The sequence below is a fragment of the Mixophyes fleayi genome, chromosome 7 (genome assembly GCF_038048845.1).
Source record: "Mixophyes fleayi isolate aMixFle1 chromosome 7, aMixFle1.hap1, whole genome shotgun sequence".
In the NCBI taxonomy this organism is placed as follows: domain Eukaryota; kingdom Metazoa; phylum Chordata; class Amphibia; order Anura; family Limnodynastidae; genus Mixophyes; species Mixophyes fleayi.
This window is the reverse complement of record NC_134408.1, coordinates 111,065,302-111,086,237: the sequence shown is the minus strand read 5'-3', so window position 1 is coordinate 111,086,237 and position 20,936 is coordinate 111,065,302. Positions and strand designations below refer to the sequence as shown.

The 20,936-nt window shown below is 39.6% G+C and overlaps 1 protein-coding gene across 6 annotated transcripts in view; it reads left to right on the top strand.

The window, feature by feature from the left end:
- Window positions 1–12,854, top strand: part of FN1 (fibronectin 1) — a 44,228-nt gene extending 31,374 nt beyond the window's left edge. For 2 of the 6 annotated variants that reach the window (XM_075180333.1, XM_075180337.1), the window contains 20 exons: window positions 278–367; window positions 1,621–1,890; window positions 1,987–2,103; window positions 2,396–2,560; window positions 2,673–2,828; window positions 3,101–3,214; window positions 4,228–4,497; window positions 4,791–4,978; window positions 5,984–6,071; window positions 6,220–6,396; window positions 6,520–6,609; window positions 6,743–6,922; window positions 7,449–7,538; window positions 8,631–9,064; window positions 9,633–9,771; window positions 9,908–10,075; window positions 10,519–10,638; window positions 10,793–10,899; window positions 11,237–11,338; window positions 12,041–12,854. In XM_075180333.1, the coding sequence (XP_075036434.1) occupies window positions 278–367; window positions 1,621–1,890; window positions 1,987–2,103; window positions 2,396–2,560; window positions 2,673–2,828; window positions 3,101–3,214; window positions 4,228–4,497; window positions 4,791–4,978; window positions 5,984–6,071; window positions 6,220–6,396; window positions 6,520–6,609; window positions 6,743–6,922; window positions 7,449–7,538; window positions 8,631–9,064; window positions 9,633–9,771; window positions 9,908–10,075; window positions 10,519–10,638; window positions 10,793–10,899; window positions 11,237–11,338; window positions 12,041–12,121 (3,146 nt within the window). In that variant the 3' untranslated portion in view covers window positions 12,122–12,854. The remainder of the gene's footprint in view (window positions 1–277; window positions 368–1,620; window positions 1,891–1,986; window positions 2,104–2,395; window positions 2,561–2,672; window positions 2,829–3,100; window positions 3,215–4,227; window positions 4,498–4,790; window positions 4,979–5,983; window positions 6,072–6,219; window positions 6,397–6,519; window positions 6,610–6,742; window positions 6,923–7,448; window positions 7,539–8,630; window positions 9,065–9,632; window positions 9,772–9,907; window positions 10,076–10,518; window positions 10,639–10,792; window positions 10,900–11,236; window positions 11,339–12,040) is intronic. The other 4 variants (XM_075180335.1, XM_075180339.1, XM_075180334.1 and 1 more) reach the window with 3 other exon arrangements.
- Window positions 12,855–20,936: the final 8,082 nt, after the last annotated feature.

Here is a 20,936-nt window from a genome sequence, read left to right as displayed (position 1 = left end):
TGTGTATCATTAGTTTCAAGTTAATCTTGAAATTGCTGCCTCAGTGCTGTGGCCATGGGGTCTGCTTTGACCAAGGCACCATCCTCCCACTGGTCAAAAATGACTGGCTGGATAATTGACTTCTGATGAAATGAACCATAGTATGTGTGTGGTAGAGGAACTAGAATGTGCAATCACATCAGTTCCTGCCTGAAGTGGTGTTTACAGTCCCTCTCCAGTGCTGTTCATTCTAAATGTTAATATTGATGCATGTAAACCTATCCCTTTCTGTTTGTAGATCTTTTGCCATTTACGGCGTATCGGGTTAATGTTTACTCTGTTTATGAAGAAAGGGAGAGCGCTGAACTTACCGATGTACAAAGAACTAGTGAGTATTCTGATCTTCTTGCATTAGGCAATTCCTGTTTCTGGACAAAATATGGATGATAATTTTGCTGTAAAGTTTTTGTAGCAGGGCCAATGTTTAAAATAAAGGATTTTAGAGTGGTCAGTTTAATTTTTTTTCTTTATACTTTTTTTTTTTTTTTTTTTTTTTTATGTGGAGGTTATTGGAACAAAAATACCATTTATGTTCTGAATCATTAAATTGTCAAAACATATGCTAATTCCTAGATGAACACTCAGTAGTAGAACACCAAATCCAATAATTACTAAAATAATGTAATATCAATATCCCTCCATGTCCCTCTTTTAAGCTATAAGTAAATGCACATTGGAGCCCTAAATGGAAACTGAATTCTAAAAATGGATGTTTTATTTGAAAGACTGAAACATTTCAGCAGGATGTTAAAGGAATTTTCTGGGTTTAGAATTTGTATCCAGGGTTAATCTGCCCACATGCCCTAGGAATTGCTTTGATGTGGTAACTACGGCCTCTGTTTGAAATATGCACTGATCTAGTTGGCCGGTCGACCTCCTTTGAACAGTAGAAAGCACATGTAACTGATGTTGGCTCCTAACCGGGAGTTTTATTCCCGGGAGCGGTAGATTCCTGCATTTCAACCAGAAGTCTAGTTAGTTTAAGCCCCGATCTATATTTTATTTGTTTATAGAAATAAAAAGGTTCCAGGTTGTTGGTGTTTACTTGAATCTGGACAAACATTCCAGTGTATTGCATAACCATTTTCCTAAAATGATCGCAATGTGCGTTATCGTCTGAATTTCTTTAGATACTACTTGGTTTATTTTTCTGCCCAGAATGTTTCACTATTTATAGTCTTCAACCTTTACTAAGGAACAAAAATTACTATACAATCTGACTTTATACAAAGGTTTCTTTCTATTCTTTAAATCCACAAATGCAATGTTTCTCTGTACCCATTTTGTCTTGACACTAAGTAATTCTTGGGTGTTTCATAAAGTTCACAACCAGGGAGCCTGTTATTTTACAAGCTCCTGAAGCACATTTGCTTGCATAGTTATCCAGAAGATCAGCGAACACTAAACCATTACCTGTATCAATGGTTGCATGTGAACTGGAGCATTAAACCATCAGTATTGCTTTCAAAGATAATGTATCTCATTCCCAATGGGAGCATACTGATACTGTTGATGTGGTGTTATGCTTTATTATAATAACCAAATAAACAACTGTGTGTGGTATCTCTACTCCTAAAATAGGCTTGGACTCCCCAACTGGAATTGACTTTTCTGAAATCACAGCTAACTCCTTCACTGTACACTGGATTGCACCCCGTGCAACCATCACTGGTTATAAAGTTCGGTACCAGCTGGAGAGTGGAGCTGGACGACCCAGAGAGGAGAAAATTCCCCCATCGCGAAACTCTATCACCCTTACTAACCTCACTCCTGGCTCTGAATATGTCGTGCACATCATTGCTGTCAGTGGTCCTCAGGAGAGCTTACCACTTGTAGGCCAGCAAGCTACAGGTAGGCATGACCTAATATACTTTTGTTGAGGCTTGTTTTGCTGCTTTCTCCACTCCCCTCTAACATTCCATAAATGTAATTATTTTTGTATTTTAGTGTCTGATGTACCAACTGATCTACATGCATCATCTACATCACCAACTTCAATTACAATTACCTGGGATGCACCTGCAGTCAACGTGCGCTACTATAGAATCACTTCTACTGAGACTGGTAGGCTAACATTAGGTCTTAAAAAAAAAATAAATGAAATAAATTAAAGCAAAATAAACATTTGGTGTGTGTGTATGTATATGTATATATATGTGTGTGTGTATGTGTGTGTGTGTGTGTGTGTGTGTGTGTATGTATGTATATATATATATATATATATATATATATATATATATATATATATATATATATATATATATATATATATATATATATATATATATATATATATATATATATATTATATATAATTTCTATATCTCAAACTCCTGTTCATCTGTCATCTATGCAGAAGGCAACGGTCCAGTTGAAGAGTTTACAGTCGGTGGGGGTTACAACACTGCAACTATCAAGGACCTAAAACCAGGCATTAACTACACCATTACTGTATATGCGGTCACTAGCCGTGGAGACAGTCCTGCCACCAGCAAACCAGTCTCTATCATTTATGCCACAGGTAGACTAAGTGAACCCCAGTTCAATGTACAATGCAATTAAACATTTACCTTGGAGAACTTGAGCATCATCCTGGCTGCTATGTTCTAAATGTGGCTGCACTTATTCTACAGGTGTACTCCAACCTACTGAGATGAAAGTGACCGATGTCCAGGATCAAAGCATCCATGTCAAGTGGACTCCATCTCCAGGCCATGTCACTGGCTATAGGGTCACCAGTGTGCCCAAAAGTGGTTATGGAGAAACCATTTCCAATGTTGTACCTTCAGGTAAGTTTTTTAATGTCTGCAAAAACTTGCATGCACTCTTAATTTATAAATGTATAACCGTTTTCCAGTGCTGGCATACCCACTGTCATTTTTGGTGGGGTGTTGGTGTTTATTTTTGTATTTTGTTTTTTTATTTTTTTGTCATCCAGTAGTGTTTCTGAAACAAGTTATTTTTTGCATTTTATGCTTACAATGCTCTTTAAAAACAAGAAATACTATAGTGTACCACTGTTTTATGAGTCCTAATACTGACTTGCTCTGTTCTTTCACAGACCAAACAGAGATGACCATTGTGGGGCTTCAACCAACCATTGAGTATGTGGTGAGCGTGTATGCACAGGGTGCAAATGGAGAGAGCAAGCCACTTGTTGAAACTGCTGTCACCAGTACGTATTCCCTGCTGGGGCTGTGTTTTTTTTTTTGGTTTTTTTTCTTTAAGTCCTTTAGGATGAGAACTCTACCTCCAAATATCTCAATTCAGTTGGCATAAATGACAGAGTCTCTTACAGGGCTTAATAAAGCAGTCTTCTGAAATATGCATCGCCACTCCTCCCTCAGCTAGGGATGCTTACAGTCTTGTGGTATATATTTTAAGCTTGCCTTAATCAATAGAACAATGCCCTTGCTAATGCTTATGGTTCTACAGCCATGACAGCTTGTGTACAGTACCAAGTCTCAATACATTGAGCGTCCTTCTAAACTGTCACTGTGCTAATATCTAAATTTGTAATACTGTAGTCCAAGCTCGGCTTAGTAGTAGCTATTGCTTTTTTACAAACTAATTGTCTGTGTGCTTCATTGAATATGACATCTAATTGCATCAATATTACAGCAGCAATGAACAAATTAACTATAATGTATTCATGTAATGGGTGCAGTTTGCTGCTCTGTATTTAATCAACTGGATATTGCTGACCAAGAAATCTGTTGCTGAATCACATCTTTAATGATGCTCAAAGATCCTCATCCAGTTTGGAAAGTTCAAGCCTGTTCTTCTAGGGCGCTTGCAACAAATATTTAGCCATTGTTTCTAACGTTTAGTTTGCTTGATTTAAACAGCCTTTTGATTTGATTTGGTGGCACTCAAATTATGTTTAACCCTTCCTTTTCTTGATGTCTTCCATCTCCTTTACAGCAGAAAGTATAGAAGACTGATATAGTCTTGTGCTGTGGGGTCAGAATTGGAGGGGATAAATGCAATTTTTGCGGTTTGCTGTTTTGCTCTAACTGCTGCTTTTAAGATGCCTAAGCAAGGGATAACCTGTTCACTGTTAGGAGGGTGAGCAAAGCACTGCACACGACTCCTGTTAGTGAACGTGTTACACGTTTGACTCCCCTGCTGCCTTCTCTGCTGCTTGTCTTTGCTGCTAACTGCTTTCATGGTTAATTTGCCTAACAGACATTGACCGACCCAAAGGACTGACATTCCCAGATGTGGGTGTTGATTCAATTAGACTGGCTTGGGACATCCCAGAGGGGCAGGTTACTGGTTACAGAGTGACCTACTCAAGCCCTGAGGATGGAATCAGAGAGTTGTTTCCTGCCCCAGAGGGAGATGATGACAATGCAGAATTGCATGGCCTCAGGCCGGGCACAGAGTACACTGTGAGCATTGTGGCATTGCACGATGACATGGAGAGCAAGCCCCTGATTGGAGTCCACAGTACAGGTATCTGGGGCGCATGGCACGTTCTGTGTGTCTGTTCTTCTTTTAACCATCTGTGGAAAGTGTACATAAAATGCCTTTCACTAGTGGTGCCCTATAGTCATCCCCATTTTTTGTTTTGGCACAGGACAAATGTTTTATAATAAATCCCTTTTAGTAATGTGAGTTCTGTTACACTTAGAATTGCACTGCATGTTATTTTTCTGTAATGCATGTCCCCAAGTTCCACATTTAGAATAGTTTTGTCTTTTTAGCTCTGCATTCTATGTTTAATGCATGGGTTTTGAATCTTGCAGCAATTCCTGCTCCAACAAATCTTCAGATCTCACAAGTGACTCCAAGTGGACTTACACTAAGCTGGCATGCACCTAATGTCCAACTCACTGGGTACCGCGTGCGTGTGAACCCCAAGGAGAATACTGGGCCCATGAAAGAGATCGATCTACCACCTGGTATGACTGCCACCACCATTACTGGACTGATGGTGAGTACTAGCTGTGAGCAGGAAGTATAGTTATAACTTTTTTAAATCAACCGAACACTGTATGCAAATTGTTTTGAAGAGAACCTGTTTTGCTTTTTAAGTCTTTTTTTTTTTTTTTTTTAACAGAAAAAGCTTTACAATATTTTGCCATGGTCATTCTTTTATGTCATTTCCTTATTCTAAAAGGGGTACAAGTGCGTGTGTGCTGTAGGCTACATATCCACCAACCCCATCACGGCTGCAAAACCGAACCAATTAACACCTTTTGAACAACCACTATATTTAACATACACTGGGGAATAGAAAAGGGATCACATTTTTCACATCAATGATGAACATGTCAAGGCTGAATTACTGGTAACTAATACGGAAAAAGCATTCAGTGAAGTAGTTTGGTACGTTTCTGAAGACTTGGCATTGTGCAGGCTAACATGGATCCTTACCCTCTTATACTTCCCCATCAATGCAGTTGGAAATCCATGATCTGCTCCTCCAGCCATTCTATACAAAACAGCATTAATCAGGGATGTCACATTTTTCATTATAATAATCCGAGTAGGCATACAAATTTCTTGCTCAATGCCAGTCTTGGTGCTCTGGTTTTAAATAACTTAATAAAAACTTTGTCAAGCCAAAAAACATATTGCTCAGGAAAACAGGCAACTTATACTTGGACATGGCTCTTTGGAGACTGTTCAGCAATTCTGTATACTGAACAATTTGACAGACTTTTTCTTCTAAAAGTAAGAATTCCTATTCTTACATGTGCATGGCTCCCACACTAGTGGAACCCGTGAATCCCTTTTTTCATGTCCCCTCTTCTAGTTCTGGTAAGAAATCTGCCCCTTTCCATGGTCTCTGTAGTATTCTTTGATCAGCCACTTTAACATGGGCAGTACTCTGCTCCTACATATATATATAGATGTAGCAGTTGTGGGTACATTTGATCTAGGTCAGCCAAATAAAAATATATTTCACAATGCAATATCTGATTCCTTTTAACAGGTTGCCACCAAGTATGAAGTGAATGTGTATGCTGTGAAGGATGGCCTGACAAGTCTACCACTGTATGGCATTATTTCTACCCAGGAGAGTAAGTAACAGACCAGTAGCAAGATCTGACGTGACTGGGAAGAGCCTTCAAATGGCACTGTATCAAAAGGACTTCCATCTTTTTATATTTATTTATTTTCATAATTGATTCAATGATTGACTAACTAGCATCTTTTATCTGTTCCTAGATGTTAGTCCCCCTCGCCGTCCACGTGTTACAGATGTTACAGAAACCACCGTTACTATTACCTGGCGTACAAAAACTGAAACAATCACTGGCTTCCTAATTGAAGCTGTTCCCACTGGGGGTCAGACTCCCATCCAGAGAGTGATTAAACCCGATTTGAGAGTTTTCACAATCACAGGTAGAATTGTACGCTTGAATGAAAGTTATGCTGCATCTATTAATCCGCGATGTGCTTAGAAATGTATTACAGGGTCTACTATAGTCCCTCCTTTGCCTACAGTTCTCTGTATTGTGTTTTTAGGGCTTCAGCCTGGAACAGACTACAAGGTGTCTCTGTACACTATCAATGACAACTCGCGCAGCTCTCCTATTTCTGTTGATGTATCCACAGGTAAATATATCATGAGCATGGGTTCTACTGACATCTACATGAAGGTGGATATGCTTTGTTAATTGGGCTCATTAATTTTATCTTTGCTTGTTTAAAATGTGAATCCGGTATGTTTTTGTGTCTCCTTTTCCAGCTGTGGACAGTCCTTCTAACCTGCGTTTCCTGACCAGTACACCCAACTCCCTGCTCTTCTCCTGGCAGCCTCCTCGCTCCCGTATTACAGGATACATCATTAAGTATGAGAGAGTTGGAGGAGTACCTAAAGAACCTTTGATTCGCCTTCCAGCAGGGACCACTGAAGCCACTATCACTAGTGAGTGTGTCTGCTGTATGATTGCTAGCGAACACACATTGCATAGACCTTCAAGCAATGTTATGCTTCTCCCTGCATGGGACTGAAGTGCAGCCATTGTTACGACTTCCCTGAGGTCCTTATTGGAAGCCATTTATTTCCAGCTGGCTATATATAACATTGCTGGTCCATTGTGTGCAATGAAAATTCCAATTCATTTTTGACACCTCTTTAGCAGTAAAGGTCTGGTGAATCCCCAGAAAAATAAAAGGAGCACAACGCAATTTACTCCTGTTCATATTGTGAACTGTAAAATGGGGGACATTGATACTGACCATTCTCTAGGTGTCTAAAGGATGGAATACATTTTTAACTTGGACCATTTCACCCTACTACTCATTTGCCTGGGAGGGATCCAGCCAGTTGGCACTAGCATGCTGATCACTCCCTGGTCAGTGCAGCATTTTTCTTGCTCCCCCATTCCCCAACATGCCACATGCTTACAATAACTGAGGTGTTTTTTGTTTGTTTTTTCCCCTCATCACAGATCTGGAGCCAGGTGTAGAGTACATAATTCACGTGATTGCTGTGAGGAATAACCAGAAGAGTGAGCCTCTGATTGGACGGAAAAGGACAGGTATTAAGTTATATGGTCAGAGGCCAGGATTTTTTTTGTGTGTGTATTTACTTTATTTAAAACAAGAAAATGTTTTGCTGTCATCACTTTATAAAGCAGCAGTTTTGACCAATATCTTTTGAAGTACTGCAACGCATCTCCTAACTGCAGCTTATGATTAATTTCGTAACTGATGGGCTGATCCGATTTGATTGTAAAACACCTAATCTGTGTTGTGTCCTGACACTTAATTTGACATAATTATGGCTTATCTATACTTAAAGGAAAAAGTACAGTTAAAATATTTTGCTTCAACAGGAGTAGCTTTTGCTATACTTGTGAATGTTTATATAACTTGGTATAGCTTTAAAAATATAAACATAAATGTTTGTTTCAAAATCGGCAAGAAAGGAAATTGCACTCTGCGATCTCAGCATGAATGTATTGTACTACGAACTACCTGTACACATCTCATGAAGAATTTCCTTCCAACAAAACAGAAATCACATGATTTAAAAAAAAGTTAATTTGTATCCAATTATTTGAAATGAAACACATTGCTGAATACTAAAATACTTTTATAATGAAGCAACTTACATTTTGACTATGATTTTCACTTTTAAGTTTAGTGTTGAAAACCATTATGGGCTTACATATTCAAAGTATGAAATTATTGCCTATACTCATGGGCTGCATCACTATTAATGAGTTTGCAGCCTGTGCCATAGTGAAGTCACTAGAGCCTCGAAGTGCTTTGATATTCGTTCTGTCTACCTTCACTTTGGGTACGTTTTATGGCTGAGCTGATGTCTCACCTGGAAAAAAAAATGTTTGATATTATACAATTTTGTCCTGATCGTTAAAATATCCATGTGTAAAGTTGTGAAATACAGAATACATGACCAGCTGTGACTCCATCAGCCTTGCTTCAATGACTTTACAATAAATATAACTAAAAGCTTCAACTTTACACATGGATTTTCCCAGGGGAATTTTTTATTTTTTTTTATTTTTTTGAAAGCCCAGAGTACCTACTGTTTGCATACAACGAATCACTGCTGCTGCCTGCTTTAACTAATGCTTTGCTTTTATCGCTCCTAACACTTTGGCCAGATGAGGTTCCCCTTCTGGTAACCCTCCCTCACCCTGACCAAGGCCCCGAAATTCTTGATGTACCCTCCGAGATAGAGAAACCACCCTTCATCTCACAGACAACGTTAGACAATGGTAATGGTATCAAACTTCCAGGCTCTGTAGGACAAACCAGTACTGACCAAGAATGGCAAATCATTGAGGAATATGGCTCTAGAAGTCCTATTGTGTCCACCACTCCTGTGCCAAGAAGACCAGTAGTGGTAGATGCAAGACGCCCGGTGCACAGAGAAGACTTTAATGGACATCACCCTCATAGCTTTGGTCCTCAACAGAATGATACTATAATACAGGAGGTGGCATCACAAACTACAATTTCCTGGAGACCCTTACTGGAGACCACTGAATACGTTATCTCATGCCATCCTGTGGGTCATGATGAAGCCCCTCTAGAGGTAAAGTTCTTATGTTTGTATGTAACATAATTGATTTGCTGTTGGTTATTGAAATGCACTTTTTAGAGTAAATAGTCCTGATCTGTTACTTTCTGTGTTGCTGTTGGTCACTAATGCTACATAAACCAATACTGGGCATGGAAAAATCTTTTACTTGTGGACCTACATGACCAGGAGAGATTTTCTGAATCAAATTTCTTCGCCTTCAGTGAATAGGGGACACTGGATAAAACTCCACCCCCTAGGAATTGGGCACTAAAAATTTGAAGAATCCTCCTTTCTCATAATTGGTGGTCTTTTTATTTTATTTTTTTCACAGCCCTAATTAGGAGTTAGGTCATAGGTTATTTTTGTAAAATATTATATCTCCAAGAAATATTGGTAGTGTTGATGCAACGCTGCTTCTACAGCCCAGTCCAGTCCAAGTGGCAGATTAAACCATAGACTTCTCATGACTGAATTAGCTGCCTAGGTCAACATTCACAATTCATACTTTGATATCATATTCAACGGCAAGTTCTCATGTGACCCTTTGACATACCTGTAAATGTTTCACATGTATTTGCAGTTTAAGGTTCCTGGTACCTCTACCAGTGCCACACTGAATGGTCTCACCCGTGGAGCAACATATAATATTATTGTGGAGGCACTGAAAGGACTAAATAGGCACAAGATCTTGGAGGAATTGGTGACAGTTGGCAATGCTGGTAAGAGATTAATGATTCTTAAATTGAGGGGGGGTATTAATTGCTTTTTGTTTTGTTTTTAATAAGAATTTGTTAGATCACAAATGTTAATTAGCTAGATTGTCTCCTGCTGACTGAATGTTCTTTTCTTGATCAGGTGTCCCTGATGGAGTGCTACAACCTGTTGAGGATGCGTGTTATGACCCATTCATTGGGGCATATTACACAATCGGTCAGGAGTGGGAACGTATGTCAGAGTCTGGACTTAAACTTTTGTGCAAGTGTCTGGGGTATGGAAGTGGACACTTTAAATGTGACTCATCAAGTGAGTATGAACCTTCCTCCTTTTTTCTTTTTCTTCTTTCATAATACCATGCAGTAATGTACATAGCACTGTGATTATTTAGCTTCAAGTAGCCATTTACAGAGGTGTAAATTTAGTCTTCCTGCTGTGAAAATCGGAGATCATAGAGATGTGGCTTAACCAAGCTTACAGTGCAAACTTTTTTTTTTTTTTTTTTGTCTTAAGTGCGGATTCCTCTGTGTGGACTCCCTGCAAATTACTAGTTTGTTAGAGGATTCTATATCTAATAATGCATATATAATCTTAACGTAGAGGTGCCTTTTAGAGAGGGTTGATTTCATACACCCAAGTATATGTATCTACTCTGTAACTGTATTCTGTCAGATCTATCTTTACCATCTGGCTGATGAAACATGATTTGTTAGCCACATTATATCTTAATCTGCTCCCATTGGTTTATATAGAATGGTGCTTTGACAAAGGAGTTAACCACAGGATTGGTGATAAATGGGACCGCCAGGGAGATAATGGACAGATGATGAGCTGTACCTGCCATGGCAGTGGAAAGTCAACATGTGAACCTCGTAAGTGTATTTGAGATCTTCTGTGCCCAGTTAAGAGGGGTGCAATAAAAATAGCTGTGTTCTATGAGTTCATCTGGGGTGTAGACTGTCAGATTAGCGACTCCTTTTTGTAGCAGGATTACTTAATATCTTAAAGTACATATCACTTTTACAGATGAAGCTACTTGCTACGATGAAGGGAAAATGTATAATGTTGGGGAGCAGTGGCAGAAGGAATACCTGGGGGCTATCTGCTCATGTACCTGCTATGGAGGACAACAGGTGAGTGATTTGCCTTTCAACAAATATTAAAATGCGGCATTAATATTTTCTATCCAGCAAAGGGTGTAAAATAGGGCCAGTTGGCCAAGATACAGGCTCGAGTATGCCAGCATGACTAAGATTGAAACCTAATGTTCACATTGGGCCTCGGGGTGTTTAAATGGAAGTAAAGTTTTTTTTTTGTTTTTTTTTTCTGTTATGAGAATCGTATGGTGGCCAACATTGTAAATAAGCCGCAAGCGACTCATCTTGACTTGTCATAAGGAGAACCTGCTAGAAAAGGGATGATTCACAATTCTTTTAAAAATACACTTATTTTTTTTGCTTGTTCTGACAGGGATGGCGTTGCGACAACTGCCGAAGACCAGGTGCTGCAGTTACTCCTGATGCTGCCGGGCACACAGTGTCAGAGATCACAAAAACATTCCATTCAAACTACGTAAGTATTGCTGGAGTAGTATAGACCTTAATAATCAGTGTTTTTTTGTATTGGAAGTCTTTCCATAAGACCATTGGGTCTATTGATAAGGTCTTGCTATACACTGGCAAAACTACTTTATTAGGGCAACGCAAGATGGCATTGCCAACGAACTCCACTGAGTAAGAGTGGATTTAAAAAAACACAAAAAAAAAAGTTTATACAAATTTTAAATGCAGATGACAAGTATGACTTTCAGAGTATAAATGTACCTATCCCCTCCTCCTTTACTTTTATTTTCAGTTACTGTCCACTTCACTTCAACTCAAATTGTGTCCCTGCTTAATTTTGAGGCATGCCTTCTATTCCATAAATAGCAGATTGCAGTAAGGTGACTTCGTACTTGCTAATTTGCAGTCTCCTTTTTCTGTACACTAGTACCTAGAGACTGGTTAGCAATTTTACAGCAGATGGGAGATTGTACTATACTGTAACCTATATGTTTGTCAAACACACACTGAGCTCTCTATCTAGCATTGTGCTTATGTAACTGACTGACTATATTTTACAAATTATCCAGTATATATGTTCTTGCATTCATTTCTGATGACTTCCAAGCTCCACTTAATAAGAGGTTCCTTTAAAACCTCAATGTACACTATGCACTGATTTTCAAGCATATGGTTAGATATTTGCTTAAAAAAAAAATCTCTTCCTATCTAGAATGTGAAATGTCCCATTGAGTGCTTCCTTCCACTGGGCCTTCAAGCAGATGCAGAACATTCTAAAAGGATCAACAGCTAATTAGTCTTGTCACACAGGCAAAGTGTGCATTAAGCTGCACTAGTGGAGCAGCAAATTGGGATAGGAGGAGCATGGATGCCACCTCTGACTGGCAGATAATACAAACCGCTTCGAAACTCATCTGAAGTACTTCATGCCATTCAGTATTCAATGATTGTAATGTTTTTTTTGTTTTTTGCTTAAATTGATCTGGGAAACAAAAGGGAAATTAGTTTTATTTTAATTTGTTTTTAATACTAGGCAGTATGTTGCCTTTTTATATCCTTAAAGGTAAACAATCCTGTGTGAAAGTGCCCTTCTGAGTCTAGGGAATCTTGCAGTGTATTGCAGTGTATTGCAGTAGTTGATAAACTGCAGGGGACTTTGGCATCAGCGGGTTAAGGACGCCACAAGCCGATGGGACCAATACTGCTTTTATGTTACCAGCGCAGCGCCAAACTTGCTGCTTCCGACACTGATGTCTTTTTACCATATGCACAATTTTAATTCCTTTCCCCCGCACAATCCTTACTAATACCTGACCTTCCTTCATTGTTATTTATCAATGTCCGCTGCATCTTCAGTGGATTCCTTCTACTTTACTATGGAAAATAATTCTTAAATCTAGAAAGTGATGGCAGTTGAATCTGATGTAATTATGGTTGGTTTTTGTTTAGTTTTTTTTTTACTGTATGTGCCAAAGCTTTTACTACTGTGGAAAGATAACTCTTTTAATAAAAAGATCTTAAATATAGGTGCACGTGTCTGATATTTAAATGTATTCTGACTCAGTCCTAGAAACTCTAAAGTACCGTTGCCTATCCTGCCGAAACGTCACAAACATGGCTTGGTAAAATACATTAATTAAACATTATATAGAACATAAAATTCATATGCATCCAGTTACACAACTGTGAATATATTAATGTAAATAACAGCAATGATTACTGATTATTGGCATATATTAATGATCCAGTGTTGTACAATTGAAGAACAAAGCCTGATTCTGCCAGTAAGGAACAAGAAAAGTAAAGCTCGTAAAAAGAAACCAAAAACATCCCACTGGATTGTAAAGGGATTGGTTTGTTTTTGTTTTATAACAAAATCGGTTAAAACAGCAACTGCTGGAAACAAGCATCACATTTTATGCAGAATACAGTTGTAGGAGATCTTTGTTTCAAAGGTATCAAGCAAATACAACACGAGTACATTCATGTATACAGTATACTAATAAAAGAAACATATGTAATAATAAAAAGCAGGAAATGTAAACCATGTCAAGGAGATAATGCAAGCAAGAAGAAACAAAAACAGGAGTAAGGGTGCCCACGGATCTAATCCAGTAGAGAAGGATTAGTCACAGAGGGTAAGATAAAAGAGGAGACCAGCCCTCAGCCTCATATGCGTTCATACTTCAAGGAGCAGGTCCTAAAAGTATAGACAAATCTTTCATAACCCACCATGTACAGTAATACAATCCTGAACATGAGCGCTAGCAGAGGCCAACATCACTCTAGCTATACAGAACTTAGTTAAAGAGACAATATTCAATAAATGTATTCATGTTAACATCATCCAACCGCAAACAAAAAAAGGCAGCTGCCAGGTGAGAATAACTGTACCCGTACATCAGTCTTGTTTATAACTCTGGACCAAAAGTGCTTAATTCAAGGGCACCACCAGCCAGTGGTTGAAGTAAGGGTGTATACGGTGGTACCGCCGCTTCTCCTGCTGCCTTCATTGTAATCCTATAAATCTCCATTCACTTACAGCCCCATTACATTTTTCATACTGCCACTTCTAAATTTCCACTTCAACTACTGGGCACTGCCATGAGATTCCAGAAATTGGCACATAGGTCACAGCATTTTGGCAGGTGAGTTGTCTGATCACTTTGTAGTTTAGCCAATCTACAAGAAGTAAGGTATGCTCTGTGCAAAATATAGATCTGGAACATCAAATTGGCAGTTTAGGTTGAGGAGAGGGTTGAGATCCAACTCCCACTTGTTACATAATTGTACAAGGTGATTAGTAGCATAGTCACTTGGTAAATACAAATGGGTAAAGGAAGTGAGCTTTGTGTAACCTAAGAGCTGGAGCAGGGATTCCACAGGGGCTTCCTAAAGGAAAGGGATTGCTCGCTTAAATTGAGCCATTAAGGCATGTTAACATTGTAAATAACAGTAAAACATAGTGTTGAATTGCAAATTCTGCTGTAAGTTGGACAAATGATTTGAGGACCCTAGCAACATATTTGTCCTATAGCAGACTGGACGTTCGTAGTCAAGATATGACTAGTCAAAGATTTCAGTTTAGCAAATTTAGAAAGACCTCAAAGGAGAGGACCGGGATCCACTCCCGCACAACCTGGGCAGCATTCCATATCTTTACAGCTTGTAAGTGCAGGGGAGCCGTTTGTTAGGGCAAACACCAGACGGTAAAATCTAAAGGAGTGTGACAGCTGGCTTCCTGCCTCAGCAATTCCCAATTGAAATCATAGTAATCTGCGTCTGATATTCAGAATTTTAAATGAGCTATTTGGGAGGCATAGCAATACAACCTAAGGTTTTAAAAGGCAAAGCCACCTGCGTTCCTAGACTTAAGCACTCAAGTTTAGTTTTCCCTGCTTCCGCCCCAAACCAGAGGAAATTAACTGATCAATTTTGCAAAACAGAGAGGCGGGCAGGAAAGCTGGCACCTGTTGCAAAACATAAAGGAATCTGGGCTGTAGGATCATTTTTAGAAGATTTATCCTCCCCAACACTGGAAGATGTAGTTTCTGCCACATGTGAATTTTAGAATTCAGAAAGTCAATTTGAGGCTGAATGTTCAGGTGCACATTATCCCATACATCATTGGAGATCCATATACCCAGATATTTCAAGCGGGAGGTCCATTTCAGGGGGAACCTACTATAGGGAAATTTTGGGCAGGAACACCCTAATGGAAATATAATTTATTTGTCCCAGTTGATCTTTGAACCTGAATAGGAGCCAAATACATTCACAACTTGAGCACCTTGTGTCACATGGAAAAAGCAGCATATTAATCCATAAAATTGGCCACTTTGTCCTCCCTAATAGTAGTCCTTAGGCCCTCGAATGGTGGGAGTGTTATGGATTAAACATGTAAGGGGCTCGATGACCAAAGCAAGTAAAGAAGAGAGGACATCCTTGCTGAGTGGCTCTTCCTACTTTGAACTGACTGGTCACGTACCCATTGACACTTGTGCAACCGGGTTATAAAAGAGGAGCTTAGCCCACTTTACATAGACACAACCCATTCCAAATCTGTTCATTACCTCCCATAAATATGACCAATCAACACAATCAAATGCCATAGCGACATCAAGGGTAACTATCGCCGATTCCTGTACACTCAAATCAGTCACCTGCATGAGAGTAAATAAATTTAGATGTGGTCTTTACAGACATAAAGTCAGTTTTAAGCTGATTAATCAAGTCCAAAATTACTTTAAGTCTAAATGCTAATAATTTATCTAACATCTTATCAGTGGAGAGGAGAGATACAGGCCTATACGAATCTGGATATAGTGGGTCCTTACCAGGTTTCAGTAGGACCACGATCGGTGCCTCAGCCATGGAGTCGGACAAAAAAAACTCCAGAGTCAAATAGAGCATTAAAGGTTTCAAATAACTTAAGGACCATAACAAAGAGTATTTTATTTGTAAAGTCTAATGGGAAGGCTGTCCACACCCAGGGCTTTTCCATTAAGAAAGGAAATTAAGGCAACTTCTTCCAGTATAAACAGAATCCAAGAACAATCTGCTGTGAGCTATAAGAGTAGGAAGATAGATTGTGTCTAAGTAATGAGACAGGTCCCTCTCAGTATAATGTACCCGAGATGTATATACCTCCCAGTAGAAGTCATGAATGACCCCAGCAATATTAGGCAGTAGGAAGTGCTCCACTCCGATGGGACCTAAAATTACAGGAACAGCAGTATTTGCACCTTCCATATATCATCAATATTTATTTATATAGCGCCACTAATTCCGCAGCGCTGTACAGAGAACCCATTCACACCAGTCCCTGCCCCATTGGAGCTTACAGTCTAAATTCCCTAATATAGACACAAACTCACACACAGACACTAGGGTCAATTTTGATAGAAGCCAATTAACCTACCAGTATGTTTTTGGAGTGTGGGAGGAAACCGGAGCACCCGGAGGAAACTCACACAAACACAGGGAGAACATACAAACTCCACACAGATAAGGCCATGGTCGGGAATTGAACTCATGACCCCAGCGCTGTGAGGCAGAAGTGTTAACCACTAGGCCACTGTGCTGCCCTGCCAGGTATATATGGCCTGGCATATATGCCAGGTATGCCAAAAAACTCCCAGACGTGTCTGCTTCACATAATGGGCATGTTTGCTGAAGAACATTTTCTGCTTGGATTTGTCTAATTTTTTTCTTTTAGCAGAAAGCCATTTGTGATGGGTGTCAGTGAAGCATGTCTGTTTCATCACACCTGAGATTGTGTTTCCACTGCTCCAGTATGCTTTACGCCACTCTCGTCGACGTTTGGCATTGCATATGCTGATCTGAGGCTTGTGTGCCACTGCTCAACCATGGCACCACAATCCATGAAGCAGTTGAGTTCTTATACTGGCATTGCTTCCAGAGGCGGTTTGGAAGTTTGTAGTGAGTGCTGCAGCCAAGAAGACTATATTACGCGCTTCTGCACTCGGCAGTTCAGGTCTATGAGCTTATATGGCTTATTACTTTGCATCTGAGCTGTTGTTGCACCTTGACGTTTCCACTTCGCAGTAACAGCATTTTCACTTGGCGGTCAGTTGAAGTAGGACAGAAATTCGATGAACTAACTTGTTATAAAGGTGACATCCAATGGAACTGCCAGATTGAAAGTCTCAGCTCTTCAGTGCTACACATTCTACTGCTAATGTTTAACTATGGAGATTGCATGGCTATATGGTTGATTTTTAGCAATTGGTGTGGCTGTACATACTAATTAAAAGTGGGGTTCACATACTTTTGGCCATGTATAATTAAACCGGTTTGGTCAGAACTTTTGCAGGACTGATTTGCTTCATACTCTAAATATGTGTACAAAAATATCAGATATAAAAAAGGATTTTTTTTACACCCTAGTGCAGTGGTTCCCAAACTTTTGCAGTTCGCAGCACCCTTAGAGTCTCCATAATTTTTTCAAGGCACCTCTCCAAAATAATTACTGAGCAGTCCTGTTTTAGAAGTAGTTGGGTCAAAAAATGTAATAAGTATTTAGGTCAGGACAGAAATACTTATTTAGTTGTATGCAAAAATGCCCCCACTACATCCAGACACTCTGCCCTTTGTCACGCTGTCCCCTCTCTTCTGCCCTCTGTCACACTGCCCCCTCTCCTCTGCCCTCTGTCACACTGCCCCCTCTCCTCTGCCCTCTGTCACGCTGCCCCCTCTCCTCTGCCCTCTGTCACGCTGTCCCCCTTCTATGCCCTCTGTCCCCATCCTCTCCATCTGCCACACTCCCTCTCACTCTGTCCCCTCTGCCGCGGGAAAGTCAGAAAAAAACAAAACAAAACATAAACTCACCAATCCGCGCGGCGCCGGGATCCAGCATTCTCCCTCTCTCTCACGCAGCTTGTCACTATAGTTGGTGAGTTTATGTTTTGGTTTTTTTCTGACTTTCCCGCGGCACCGCCGCGGCGCACACTTTGGGAACCGCTGCGCCTAGTGGATTATATTTTTTTCTTTGTTGTGAAACACTATAATTCTATTTTATAATGGCATATGGAATTTGTATCACAAAAATTTTAATTTGAGTTGTGATCATCTTCACAATTTCGCAGATGCCCTTCAGCCCTGTAAGTATTATGAGCATAAGGGTCTTTGTTTTATAGTTTCAGGTAAATTATTTTGTGCATACTGTTCCCTTTTATACTGGAACCTGTAAAGCGTATGTCACATTTTAGGAGTAAATGTCCCTTTCCATGACAGGAGTTAAAATATTTGTCATTATGTGCAAAATTGACAATTTCATTATATAAGCTATTGCATCTGCTCAGTCTCCAAAAGGTTCCCTTTAGTGCCCTGCAATTGGCTGACATGGAAACTCGCTCTGAAAAGCTCCTGCAGCCGATTCATTTTATATCCAAAACAATTCTAATTGCTGGACAGTGGGACCATGTAAAAGTTAAGCACAACTAAGTTTTACAGAAAATATTTAATCATTCACTTCAGACCCTACCCCTTTTGTGTTTACAATCTCTATATTCCCTATCACCTGAACACCCACATTCCACACTAGGGTTACATTCGTTAGAAGATAGTTTGCCTACCAGTATGTTTTGGACTGTGGGGGGAAACCCACTCAAACATGGACAAAACAAACACACCCCTTCAGATAAAGTCTGAAGTCATGATGACATCACAAGGTCATGTGACTGCTGCATTCACACAGTATATAGTGCAATTGAGCTACTGGAAATCTTTGTGTGTAGATAAAGGTACAGGAGGAGAGTTTGTTAAGAAGAAGGGTTAATGTGGGTCACACTGGTGAAAAGAGGGACATGTGGGGAATAATCTGATGAGGAGGGGATGGTGTGGGAAAACCTTGTGGACAGGGGTTGGCATGCATGAAAAATGCTGGAGGGCAGCAGGAGACACGAGGAAAAGGCTGTTGGCCAGCAGGATGCATAGGAGAAAAAAAACAGGTGGGCAAGGGGAAAAAATTGTGGGCAGTAGGGGGTATGTGATAGAAAAACTGTTTGCAACCGATGGGCATTTGAGCACAAAGTTGGTGGGCATGGGGTGGCATGATAGGCAGGCTAGTTATCACGGTTTGGCATGTGATAGAAAGCTAGTGGGCAAGGGGAGGCATGTTTGAGAAAAGCTGGTGACTTGTATCCCCCCTACCCACCATCCTTTGCCTCGCATGCCCCATCCAGCCGCCCCTCACCATTCTTTGTCTCACAAGACCCCTCTGGCCACCATCAGTTGCTTTGCATGACCACTCCAGACAATTTATTCCCTAGCATCCCCACTGAGCTCATTCCTCACCAGTTTCACCAAATGCATCTATTTCAAATTGTATTTGTGCTTTGTGTTGGTATCAAATACCATTATCAGTTCCCAAGAAAGCTGCTGCAACCTCTATCATTCTGCAATGACATCTTTGTCCCCTACAACCTTTTCAAAATAACTGCTGCAAGAATATCCGCTCTCCTCTTGATCATTATCTGCCTTTCTCCTACTGGGATCACGCTTGTTTCCCCATTAAATTATGCTTTCACTACAAAAGTATTTAGTGCTCTCCAACATCTTTTATCCAAGATTAAAAACTCACTGCAAACCACCTCACGCTGACCTTCCTTCTATTCACAGATTACCAAAGCGCTCAAGACTGCAACCATGCTTGGTCTTTTCCATGCTGGTAAGGGAAATTAAAACTTAATTAAAAATACTCCTTGTTGGGAAAACTGAACATCTACAATTAAATGGTGAATCCAGCATTTTCCATAAGTTGGCTATTTGTACGTTTGCATTTGATAAATTATTAGTGTGTTGCTGAAGTCTGCATTTTGTTTGTAAACTGTTGTAGCGTATTGTAACAAATTTCTACCGTACAATAGAAAAACATAATGGACCTCACCGCAAGAACACATCAATGGAAATATGTTTTATAGATGCATCTATTACTAACAATTTTATCACAGTAATGTTAACGGTAAAGTAAATAAAAGGTATAATTATTTATAGAACTTGTGTTATGCGTATATATTATTAGAGACTGCAGCTTAAATATATTTACTACCTTGTATTTTTGTACTAATTTTATACAATGAAAGAAAATACATTATATTTTAATTAAAGGGCATAGGGCCACAGTATATAAAAAAAAATATTAAATACATACCTTTTATAAAACACACAAAACACAGCAAGCACGAGGTGAAGACCTGACAAAGCACTCTCAAACTGAGGGCGATGCAATGAAAAATATTTGCTGTCTTTGCAATAACTTGATACAAAGTTGACTCCGGCTGCACATCACGATCCCAGGCTGGGATTTCCTGCTAAGCTTCACTGCGCGGTCGCATTAGGAAAGATACGAGCCTATAACGTATGCCTCACATAATTCGAATTGGAATTATTTTTTCAGCGTTATTTATTATATTTTTAAATATAAAGTATCCTTGAAAAATGATTTTATTAAAATAGTAATAAAACATAAATATTAGTTGCATACAGTAATATTGGAACTTCTACTATATTTTCAAGCTACTAAAAGGTCATTAACATTTTTAACATATTGTCTAATGTTTAAGGGGGCCCACTTGCCATTGGGCAAGCTGACACCCTGACCAGTCCGCCACTGTCCGCAGATGTCTTAAGAGCAGTAACATTCCATTTCATTCTCTCACTGCCATTCTGCTACCTTACTGTCCCCCTATATACATCTCAGGGGCTCCCAATGGTTTAGAGAATAATTAAATCCATTATATATCTCCTTAAGCCTGGATCCTGCACCCTATAACTACCCTAATCAGTGTTTGTAACCAACCAGGCTGTATCACCCTGCAAACTTCCAGACTGAGCTGACAATAGGTCAGACTCCAACACCGCTACCATCTAGTGGTAGTTCCTCAAACTGCATGAGTTTTATATACTAATGCCTTTTATAGACTAATTGTAGTGTGTTCATTTATCTTGGAAGTATCTTCAACTGCCTATCTCCACTACATTGTGTCAAGCTGAGACATTTTATCATGGAATAGTAGTATAAAGTGGAGATGGAATTTGTTTTTGTTTTTTTAAGCTGTAGGTTTGAAAAGACAGTTACTGAAGGG